The sequence below is a fragment of the Pelecanus crispus genome, chromosome 5 (assembly GCF_030463565.1).
Source record: "Pelecanus crispus isolate bPelCri1 chromosome 5, bPelCri1.pri, whole genome shotgun sequence".
Lineage (NCBI taxonomy): Eukaryota > Metazoa > Chordata > Aves > Pelecaniformes > Pelecanidae > Pelecanus > Pelecanus crispus.
The window spans coordinates 63,594,831-63,607,021 of record NC_134647.1 but is presented as its reverse complement, the minus strand read 5'-3'; the positions used below and the strand labels follow the sequence as shown (position 1 = coordinate 63,607,021).

At 43.0% G+C, this 12,191-nt stretch overlaps 1 protein-coding gene across 1 annotated transcript in view; it reads right to left on the bottom strand.

Annotated features, from left to right (window-relative positions):
- Positions 1 to 3,233: 3,233 nt before the first annotated feature.
- Positions 3,234 to 12,191, bottom strand: part of DOCK7 (dedicator of cytokinesis 7) — a 110,870-nt gene continuing 101,912 nt past the window's right edge. Inside the window, exons 45-51 of the mRNA XM_075711218.1 lie at positions 10,682 to 10,816; positions 9,217 to 9,306; positions 8,247 to 8,483; positions 7,064 to 7,207; positions 6,083 to 6,189; positions 4,866 to 5,033; positions 3,234 to 3,276 (exon numbers count right to left, since the gene is read on the bottom strand). Of these exons, the coding sequence (XP_075567333.1) occupies positions 3,234 to 3,276; positions 4,866 to 5,033; positions 6,083 to 6,189; positions 7,064 to 7,207; positions 8,247 to 8,483; positions 9,217 to 9,306; positions 10,682 to 10,816 (924 nt within the window). The remainder of the gene's footprint in view (positions 3,277 to 4,865; positions 5,034 to 6,082; positions 6,190 to 7,063; positions 7,208 to 8,246; positions 8,484 to 9,216; positions 9,307 to 10,681; positions 10,817 to 12,191) is intronic.

The window sequence follows — 12,191 nt, the reverse complement described above, 5'->3', positions numbered from 1 at the left end:
TAAACTTTTTCAAATACAAATTAATTTATTTACAGGAAAAGCCCTAGAAACCTCTACCTAGTTTATTCTGCAATACTTAGTTTTTTACAGTCTTCTATTACAATGTAGTATAAACACTGAGGTAACTCATGAAAAATATCTTCAGTGTATTTTCCATGTTACGGTGGACCTCTGATTTTTGTACAGACCTTGATTTTGCAGTATATCCTAAATGATGATGTATTACTAAAATATGTTTCAGTCTAGAAAGCTTATACTGTCAATAGAAAACAGTGTAAGAAAGGCTGGACTAAGTTTAGAGTTGTTTATAAACTCATGCTGAGTAGATGTCTGCAGCAATTATCTTCTGCAGAAGAGAAAAATCTGGAATTACAAATACACTAACACCTTTCCCTTTTCCAAAGCATTATCACCATAATAAATAATTTCATAGTCTAAACCAAGAAATAGCTACATTTAAAAAAACTATAATCTTACCTTGCAAGGGTAGCCAAATCACAATACAGAATGCTATTTTTTACTGCCTGCAGTATGGGGTTTGCTGAATTTCAGCCTGCAAATGAAAGTTTATTTTTCCACACTTGACCCAAGACTTATCTTTTTCATTCAACTGCAGGAAGAGGAAATGTTCCAAGGAAATAAAATACCATTATATTCAAGAAAACATTGGCCAGTGTAATTGAAAGAAGACCCAGCTGTCTTCCATCATACTACAAACATACTAAAAACATTCTTTGTAGGCAGCTGAACAGAAAACACAATCAGCTGGAATATGTGGAATGAAAAAACACTCCTCTGGCATATGGATAGATGGGTTTTTTGGAGACTTACTCAAGTAAAGCACTTGCCACCCTTCCTGAACTAGCTGCTTGCCATAGTAACTAATGTCCTGTATTGCACATGGCCTGTGGTTTCCTGCAATGGAAAACAAAACATGGCTGCCCAATCCTAACTTTCCATGACACTACACTTGAGTTCTACACAATTGTTGAGCTATATGTACTGATAAGACAGTCAGATTTATGTTGATAGGGGGCCATCCAGTAAAATCAAAGGATATTTATACAAGATTTGGATTACAGTAGCTGCTTTCCTAGCTGAAGAAACAATATACAAGGACTACTGTAAATTAAGGTTTCATTCTTTCATGGCTATTGGGATTTGTTTCCCCTTTTTCACTTTGTAAATACTTTGCATGCCTCTTCATATAAATCTCTTGCAAAGCTATGCCCTCCTTCCTTAGTATTTTCCATTATAAGAGTCCCTGACTCCCATACAGCTTCCAAAGCCTTGTCAACATCCCTGGGCTTTGCAATAGGCCTTTCAAATGTTTCGGCAGGGGGCAGGAAGGCTTACGTCGGAGTAGTTTTTCTTCATGCAAGAAACTCCATGCAGGCTTTCCTGCGTTATAACCTGTAACAGAACTAGTTCAGGATTACTTCTGTTCAAGGGCAATGGTCAGAGACTGGCACACTGAGAAGAGCACCACACTTATGCTACCAAAAGCACCATCGTTATGAAGCTGTTGGAACAAAAGAGCATGGGAGAAGGAGTGAAAATTGGCAGTACTGCTCTCCCTTTCCCAACACGCCCCTCGGCCAGAGCTAGCATCTTGCCCTGCACCATCCTGCCGGGGCGGGCCATGCACCTACAGCCCAGGGCGGCTCTGAGACTGCCCTGCTCAGCAGTAAGAGTACAATCATCCCACTAGGAGCACACTGACAGGCAGCCACTAAGAACTTGGAATAAGTATCAAGAATAAAAAAGACCCTCACCACCCTAAACCCTCCCTGCTGATGCAGAAGGGTGAGCACTTGCTGCAGCTACAAGTGCTAAAACAGAAGGGGTGAACCCCAAAGAAACACCCCCCAGCACCTTCTAACATACAGCAACGTGGATGTTAGAAATGAAGGTAAAAACTATTTAGGTTTCAAAAGTCAAATGCTCACAAATGGAAGTGATGATGTATAGTTGTTTGCTATCTTAAAAAGCTCATGTATAAAACCTGTTTTTTTCTTGTATTTTTATATATGTAAAAAGTATGTTTATCAAATTTGGCTTTTTTTATATATAATGTATATATGTATATGTATGCTTATTTAGGTATTTATATAGAGAGAATAAGCTTGTGTTTAATCACATACCACCTCTTCCAAGGGACCTTGTTCAATACAGAGAGGAAAAATGTAAACGACTAGATTTAGGAGTTGTGTACTCAGCTCCAATTCTGATGTTTCCTTGAAGTGCTGTGCTAGCCACCAAAACAACTGCTGTAAAACAGATGTTTTTCTTTACATAAATAACAATGCAAAGAATGCTTTCTATGTAAGCTTTTATCTTAAACTGTGATATCATTTTTTGTTCTTCTTCCCCATGAAATTAGTTTTTGACTTGAAAAAGGGACACAAAAAAGCAGTCTAGCTGCATGTACACTGCTAAGCTGAATTATACATTTAAAGTCATGATGAAATTACTGTGCTGTTTGGACTTCCAACTGGTGGAAATGACCACGTACACACAGCGGTCAGGCAGAAACTCCCCTCCACTGGTACGGAAGGAGGTAAAGTGGTAACAAGATGTGCCTTGATTCTTCTGATGGCTACAGATGGAATTATCTTTCTTTGCAGCAATTCATACTCAGAGTTACAAAGGAAAAATGATAGATATAGTAAAAAAATCACCACTTGGTTAAGAAGTGTTACTGTAAGACTTACCTTACTCTGAACCTTTTTCCCAAGGATGGCAAGCTCTGAAGTCCAATGCACGGGGAATTAAAGTGTAAACATTCACATATTTAATAGTACCATCAAAATAACCATCATCACTACATTAAAAACTTCAAAAATGCATATGGTCCTAATATAAATTAAATATATGAACTAAAAGTAAATAAATTTAACATTAGGTAATGCTATAAATAGACGTAAATGCGTTTAGTGTACCTTTGAGTCATAAAAATGCCTTAAAAAACAGGTAAGTTTACAGCTTATCACCAATACTCTGGATACCACTGTCATGATTTTTTTCAAACATTGATAAGTCTACATTTGACAATTCAGAATGATTTTTGGCCACTGAACACTTTGATGGAGGAAGAGGTGTGTGGGATGTCCAGGATGAAGTCCAAGTTTTATTTCACAATAAAACTTCTTTGATTCCCAGCGCTGATAACAAGGCTCTTTCTTTTCAAAACCTTACTTTTAAGTGCTTTTTTATTTTGGTTTTTAACTTGTTTAGATATCCATTTTGCGAAGGCTCATCCTGCTGAAGGAGTCTCTGAGGGAGAGAAAATACAATGATGAGCTCATATTTTCCATGATGAAATAAGAAGCCTTGTCAGATGAATGATTCTGTACTTGATTTCCAGTATTTTCTACAGCTGGCTACTACAAAGGTTAAGTCCACTGACATTAACTCATTGCTTTTCAAATTAATTGGTTTTGGGTCTGTATCTGGGATCATTTAACTGCCTACGGTTTACTGGCACGAAAGCTGACAGAAAATTTAATTCATGTGTATGTAGAGAAGCAGTACAAACCACCTGCACTGCTGAAATTTTATTGGAGTCTTTCAAATAAACCTCTAAGCGGAATTTGCCTGGAACACCTGTATTAGACTCCCTGCACAGGCTGAATTTCACAAGATTAGAAAATAATTACCATGACAAAAGTGCTTGTGAGGCTCCCACCTGGGTGGGGAGGGAAGCACTGTTCCTCCCACCCATCCCCAGGTAGTGAAAACTGACTCCAGCAGAGAACAGCTAGGACATGGTATGTGATCCAGGGAGAGCTTATAAAGTCAAGAACTGGGTAATGAGGAAAGGCCACCTTTCTGCAGTATTCAGCAGACAGAAAAATACATCAAATTCAGCTACAGAAACATCCTAAGCACTGCTGTGTGAGCTAGGAACACTCATTTCCTTCTTCAACCAGCACTAAGTCTTGCTCTTTTTATAATGTAATTTTGCCAAGTTTATCTTTTCACATTTTTTATGTTCCCCATTGCTCTTTACCGCTCAGTAACACTTACATGAGGAGAGGTTCAAAACCAGGGCTGTATTCTCCTAAACCAACAGCGTGGACACGAGCTGAAGTCCACATTCACCCAAATCTCCTACAGGCATTGTCCTGCTCAGTGCTAACAGTGCTCCTTCCAAAAAATAACGCCCACCCCACTCACTGGTGTGAGACCACGATGCCAGGGCAGTCTTGCTGGACTGCGTTAGCCTACCTTGCTGACAGGGGGACACAACAGGGGTTGTCAAGCCAAAGATTACATGGAGAGTACCTGCTGGGAAACACTTCTGCCCCCATCTTGGGAGCCAGAGCTTTTTTAGAAACTTTATGCACCCAAAGTCCCCCTGCTCAGCCGCAGCTGGTGCCAGTGGATTACAGTGCTATATGCTCTGACCTGCTTCATACATTCCCAGTGGGGCTTTTATGTTCAGTCTCATTGCAGACAAACAAAATGCCCAGACTCTAGCTGACCAGTCTTCCAGGATGGAAGACACCAACTGTTTTGCCACCTTGCCTGCCTGTGGAACTCCTCATTCCAGTTCTACTGAGAACAAACAAGTGTCAAAATCCTGCCACACTGAGGGTGGTTTTGAATCTAAAAAGAATGGGATGCAGGTGAAAAAAAATTCTCATTGATGAGGAACAAAAGGAACCATTGCAAACACTACCTACCATAACTGCTGGGAAAGGGGATGTGCTCTGAGGTCAGGACAGAAGGGAAAAGGGATGGACTCAGCCAAAAGAGCCATAATTGAAAACAAATAAATGTCACAGGTTCACCAGGAAGATCAGACACCCCAGTTTTACACCCTCCTTATCTCTGCTGAAAGAGTAAAATCAAATATCCACCTGTGGCAAGTGACTGGCAGCACTGCCTTATACAACTGTGGGATCTTTCTATTTATCAAAGGTTGGAGAGCTTCCTTTAACCGGTGATAATTCCTTTCAAGTTCTCGCTGATACTCCTTTTGGTCTGGACCGATCAGGCTCTTGTTCTTGCGCAGAGCATCTTCGCATCTAGAAAAGAAAAGCCTGTGAAACTTGGGCACGTAAAAAAAGACCTGCTTGCTAGAGACTTGTTAATCTAATAGCACACAAAAGTCTGTTCCTCTGGGATGACACATAATATCCTTCTCTATCTTGTCTTTTGGGCAATAAAGACTCAGCTAAACCACATGATGTCCATGGGGAAAAGAGAGGATATGTCATATTTCCAATTTCCATTTCACTTCCAGAGTGGCAACTCCTTTTAATTTCAATTTACTCTCCAGTTACATTTATCCTCCCTGAAGAGAAATGAAAAGCTGATCTCCACATAGCCACTTCAGTCCAAGAGGATTTAAAGATGGATAGATCTACTGCTCTCCCCAGGAAAGATTAATAAATAGCAGACTATGAGATGTTCATCAGGAACTCTTCTTCTTGGAAAGGTGTAATTTTAACAAAGGGTATGAAAAGAACCGTATCATCAATGCCACTTATTACATACGGGAAAATTACATTGCCACTGGATCTATTTGCACTGAACATTTTTACATCAATTTTTTTTTTTTAATTCCTTGGTGCTTGCAAACAATGCTGGACTGAGACTGCAGTTTGCATTACTCAAGAGGAAAGCAGAGCAGCGAGCACATTTCTTGAGAGAATTCTCCCAGCATGCTTCCGCTCCATTTGGAGAAATTCACTTCAGAAGGAAATTAAATCTCCTGGCAAATTCAGCGTTTCTCCTGACCCTTCCAAGCTGTGAGTTCATTTGTGCCAGTGTGGCTAGTTGTGTTTTCCGAAACAGGAACACTTGTTCACAACTGAGCCATGATCACTAAGGCATTCCTGATAAAGAGCAAAGCCAAACAACTTCAGCCACTTGATCTAACTTAAGTCATGGAGCTGCAGCACCAGAGAAACAGGGAACCAACCAGACAGCTGAGGAATACAGCTGCATATGGAAACTGGACAGATGGAGTTAGAATATGAATACTCCTCTCTCCCGATAGCCCCTGTGTTACTGTACATGTTCCTGCCTGGTAACTGCATCTGTCAGGCAGCTTGAAGACAATACTCCATACCTTTTTGTGAAGTCTTTGAAACAGAGCCGTAGTTTGTTATGATGTCTGAAGAGCTTTGGATCATTGGGTATTTCAGACAAGAAAACTTGTGCAACTTCTAATGGTCCCTTTAGGAGCAGAAGAGAAAAAGTAAGTTTCTGGGAACCATCTGTCATATCCAATTACTGGAGAAACTTCTTGCACACAGAAACATTTGTAAAATGCAACACTTCCTTACAGAATGCATCTTGAAGAATTGCAGCTGGTAAATCTGACATAAATCACCAAACATCATGACAACTGAATCCCTTTTAGTTGTTTGTGGTTTTTTTTTTTTTATAAATAAAACTCTGCTTTTGGAAAACTGTGAGAAAATGCACAGATTCTACATTTGTTTTCTCTTATTAAAGACTCTTGACAAAGTTTGCTCAACTCACAACTAAGACAAAGTTTAAACAGTGCAGATGGAACCAAGGAAGCGTTTGCCAGCACTGCAAACTCAACCCAGAACTTGAAACTCCAGCTCATTTTTTCCCAGCTTGTGCATTAGTAGAGCTTTACTCACACTCCCTCAGTTTTTCCTCAATTTTTCTCCATTCACTAGTTTTGCTTTCCATTTTGTTCAAAACCCACTGCAGGACACAATCCTACTTCCACCCACCAGAGTCTGGCTAACCAAAGGGAAAGTAATAAAACTTTTTTTTTTTTTTTAGAGGGGGAGAAGCAGGCAGACGAATGCCAGGAAGGAGCAGGTAATTGGGGGAGCAGGGCTATCTCTTCTCAGTGACTTTCCAGATCTAACTGCATTTTCAGGGCTCTTACTCAAATGGCAAAGTCACTGAGAGCAGCTGGTCTAGACCCATCAGTGACCGTAAATACATCCTACGGACTGAATGGGGAAAAAATCCAAGGTAGTTTAGAAATAAGGCCCAATGCTGAGCATCCGCTGCACTGAGTGATAGGCACTACCCCAGCATCTCCAACTTGGACAGCGATCCTCACCTGATTTACTGTGGTACCTACTGATCCTTGTAGCACCATCTGCAGCATCTTTGGGTCCGCAGGGTCTTGATGGGTTGCAAAAGCTAATTCCTGTGTTTTCTTCTGCATGTCCTCTATGGCAACTTCAATGGGCGTCAAAATGATCTGAGCAAGTAGCCAGAATAGAGGACGCTTGTTATGGTTGAGACTGTCAACCAGACACATACTTTCAGAAACACCAAGGTCGCTTTGGGGTGGCATACTGAAGTGGTGGAGGACACCAATAGGACTGACAGTCTGGGCAGAAGCACTTTAGAAATGCATCCTCTTAGTCTTGGTTTAGGAACGTCAAGAAAAAGTTTGATTTTTAAATGTGTTTCTGCATCTGAGTACTCAAGGGCTTTCTGAGATTGCTTCTGAGGAGGCAGACTCATGTCCCTTTGTGGTCACTGCAATCAGCTACCCATAGTTACAGCACTATGTCAGTGCCTAAACACCCACAGGTTCCCTGCCTTGCATGAAAATGCATTTTTCATTGTGACCCAGGCATCACATCAGTTCCTATCTACCCCTGAAAAATTAACATAGCTTTGGGATAAACCTCTCCATAAGTCCTCAGGACCCTGCTGGCCCGGGTCCATTGAGGCCATGCAAGTAAGCTGTAACACAGAGCAACAGGACACGTTGTTCAAGCAGAACGGAAGGGAGCAATCTGCACTACTATGAAGCTCACCAAGGGCCCTTGAGCATACCAGCTGCTGCGAGCTGGATACACTGGTGAAAGAGGTGGCAGGACATACCGTCTTTCTAAATTGGTCTGGTTTTAGTTTAGGTTGAATAGGAACAGGGAAAAGTTCAATAGAAACAATGTGTTCTTAAAATCAAAATAAAGGAATCTCATGCACAGTCCCTGCAGTGAACAGCCAGAGCAGCTCCCGACGGCGCTGTCTGCTCTCACTCTCTGCTGAATTTCTGTCTGCTCTCGCTCTCTGCTAATTTTCTGCATCTTTAGCAGAGAGGGGAAAGGTAGACTCGTGATGGCCAGGAGGGTGCATCTGTGTTAATGTGATGGTGTGAAGGGACGTGGCCATGCTATTAAACTACACATACAACAGTACATTATGTTTCAGCAACATCCACTTCTCTTAGTCTTGTATAATACTTCCCTGCAAACACAGGAAGCCCCTGAGAGTGCAGGCCTCACCTCCTCTTTGTGGATGACATTTATCCTGGTTTTAATGTAAGGGAAAGCGTGGGATGTTGTCAGAATTGTTTTGCGCTTGAACTGCTCATGCAGCTCCCCATGAGCTCGGCCATCCAGCGTGAAGGGCGTGCAGTACATGAAACGCCGCAAGTTGTAGTTTTTGTCAAAGTAAGTTATCCTGTCCTTCATCTCATACGTGTCAAAGTATGGCTCCACGTAGGTTATCTGAATGTAGGCCTGCAGGAAAGAACCCAGGTGAGCACGGTGAGGTACAGTGCCAGAGGAGAAGAGCTGACTCCTATGCCCTGCTTTTTAGCAGTGCAATAACCCAGCTTGCTTTCTTTCCTCTTGAAGCCACCTCTGGAAGAACTAGGACTGTTTTTTGCCTTTACTCAGAAAAATCACACTCACATTGACAGGGACTAGGGGTGCTGGTAGTTGCTCAGCAGTTTCTGGGCTGGAAAAAATACAGCTCACTGCCCCTCTCCTCTCATGCTATTTACGTGAAGTGTTTCCATCCTTTCCTTGCAGATGATGCCCTGCCCTAAGCGGCAGTCTTGTCTCCTTGGCATGCTCCTGTTATTTCTGCTATGGTTAAAGGTCATGGCACAAGAATGACAAAATGCTGCAGCTGCAAAAAAGCCAGAGGCCAGTGAATGGCAAACTCCCTTCCTTGAACTCGGCAGAGACTACAGAGAAAGGCAAATGCAGCCTGGGCCTCTGCTGCCTTTTCGTCTCCTCCCTTCCCACCAACCACTACAAGGGCAGGGCCTGGGGCAGGGAACAAAATGGCTAACTGTGCATTCCTTTGCTGGCATGATTTTCCCCAACTGTCATCCCAAGCAGTCACAAGACACTATATACATTGATTTCATTGTCTACTTGGTGAAATTCAGGGCAGGATTTGTTCCACTGAGTTTGCATACATTCAGGACCAGTTCTACTTCTGAACCTGTACTTGTGTTCTTACCTTGTTAGGATCTAGTTTACATTTGTCCACAGGGTTTGAGTCCTTAATCACTTCAAGCACATCTTCACCAAACCGTTCTCCGTAAAATCCCTACAATCAAGAGCAAATGCATTGAAAGAAACCATCAAATGTAGCCATATAAGAGATGGGGTTTGGAGAGACAAAGGCATGTTCAGGGGAGGTGAAGCTCCACATGCCTTCAACAGTAGCTGTGCCAGGGCTGAATGTGATCCGCTGAACCTAGGAGAATTAAATCAGTTGCATTCCAGGGGCAACAGAAAAAAACAAGCCTAATGCCCTGGAAGGCAGGAGAACTTGGGAGCCTTCCAACTGCACGCACACATGCTGTGTGGTTCTGAACAAGCCGTTTGAGCTTGCTGTGTGTCTGTGAGCTCAACTAAAAACTGGGGTCAATATGGGATCTGCCTGGAAATCAGGTGCCACATCAGAGCGCGGCTTTGCTGGGCTGGGTGAATGGGTGAACCCAGTTTCATGCGCTTAAACCTCAAACAATGTGACAGCAGCTGAATTGCTGTGAGCAACAACATGACATCAGATCTATTCTAGCAAATAAAATAGGGCCAGGTCTGCCCTCTGGCCCGACGAACAAGTAGCAGGGCACTGCCCAGAGCCATGCTGCTAAAATGCTCTTCCTCTTCCACTGCGAATGGCCTCATCTGCGCTTACTGGGAACAGTCTCTGACCCATGCTGTCCCCCAAACTATGCTAAGACATTATCTAGACACAGGTTAGTTGGCAAAAAACCAGGCCAGCCTAACCATTACACAGTACAGACGATCAGTGGGGTGGTACCTGGAGCTGCACCCAAGCCCCAGTTAGATTAATCAGAGCTGCCTTTGTTTGTTCATGGCTGAAACAAACTTCAGACCTGTGATGTCCCACTTCAGGGGCTCTGAAATTCAGCCACCTTAAGAGGGTTCCATCTCTAGGAGAGAGGAACATGATGTGAAGGCAACAAAATGACAGCAAAACCCAATACTTTCTGAAAGTCAGATCCCGAAAGGCATCTCAACCTTTTTTCATGCCCAGGTCATCCCATTTACACCACGCGGCTGAAGAGAAATGCAAACACAGTATGATATGCCACAAACTCTCGAATGATCATAGCAGGTCTGCAGCTCTTGCTGCAAGATCAGGGAAAACCTGTGGGACTCCTCTCCCTGCATTCCTCCCACCTCCTGCAGAGGTGGCACTGGCAAGAGGACAGAGGACATCAGGCCCAGCTCTGGGTCACTGCATGGGCCTCTGCAAACTGTTTGCCAAGTGACTGTTTCTCTAAGCTCAGCCTTGCGTCAGGCTCCAAGGGGCACAGCGCTGGTTTTGCCCAACGATTTTCATTTCCGCCACTTCCTGTAATGTGGCAATGCAGCTCTTAAATAACTGATGCAAAATAGTTAAACTGCAACTCACAGACAGAATTTGAGGTCAGCCACAATCATCTCACCTCAAGCCTATGGGAAATTTCAGCTAACTTTGTTATCGCAGGCTCCTTGTAAACAAACTCTTGCTCATCCAGGTCTCCAAATTTAGTTCCATAAAAACCAACCCGGAAGTAGGTGCCAAACATCCTCTTTCCATCCTAGGTTTGGAGAAACAAAAGGTTATTTCAGTGTGGAGACATGCATACCCCCAAGCATGGCTGCAGGCAGGCTCCTGAATTTATGCAAAATAAAAAAGAAATTAAAAAACAAGGAAAAACATAGAAAGAAGGAAAAGAAAAACAAACCTGTAACTCAGCATGAATGCATTTAGCAGCAAACACCGCAATGAAATGATAAACTAACATGAAATTATATGGATCAGTTACGACCATTAGCCCAACTCTGCAATGACTTTTTCGACTCCAGGAGTAGTCTGGAGGTGTGGGATGTCTCTGAGGAACAGTCAAAGGCACATCCCTTTGTTTGGGTAATTATTTCAGGCTCTCCAAATCCTATGCCAACACCCCTTAGCTTGGTCTGTAGCCGGCAGACACAGGCATGGGGAAGTCCCGTTGCAGACAGCCTGCAGCAGACAGGGAGGATATTGCACAAAGGCACCCCTGAAAACTACCCACACCAGAGCCCCCGTAATCCACCCTCAAGTAACTGCAGGATTGGGCCGAAGTCAATGTCCAGTTCACTCACACACACACACAAGTGATTTTTAAATAGCATGTTGACCAGAAAGTGTTAACGTTCTCTTCTAGTAACTAATGTCTAGTACAGAGGGCCAAAGTCACTCCTGGTGAAAGCAGATGCAACCCACTGTATCATGTACCTGCTTCCATTTCAGCCAGTGGTGAATTTGGCCCAGAAATGCAACAAAAGTAGAGAAACAAGAAAGATTTTTGCTGGAAGAGTAACAAAGAAAATCTGATTGAGAGAGAGAGAAGAAAAACGCTTTAAAAATAAATCACACCTTTGATTTTGTTAAAAAAACCTCACGCTGCATGCACAAACCAGAAATGCCTTTCAGCAAGAAACTCTAAAATGTTCACCTTTACTCTCGTGAGAAAGTGTGATGTAGTATACAGCACTCAGCGTTTCTGAATCTGGGTTAGTGTTTGGTTTCAAGCAGCACTTACAGATGTCCTGGCTGCTGTGTATGATTTTTTTTTTTTTTTTTTTTTAAGTATTTTGCTATGGCAAAACTGATCTCTTGTGGTGATGGTGAACATGATCTATGGAAGGCAAAGAGGATAAATAAGCCAAACCAAAATAAAAAAAACCCTCTGGCAAACTCCAGAGACTGGAAAAAGCACTGTCACAGCAAGCCACCGCCTTCTCCTGGCCTGGAGGAAACTCTGGGGCGTCATGCTGGAGCTGCCCAGGCACAGCTCGGCTCCTCTGGCCTGAGGCACAGGCAGGAGAACACATCGTTGCCTTTTTGGGGCAAGGGCTGCTGCCCGTCCCAAGCACCTTCAGGAGGGCAAAGCTCACTGATGCCCAGCTCTGAGGTGGAAGTGAAGCCTG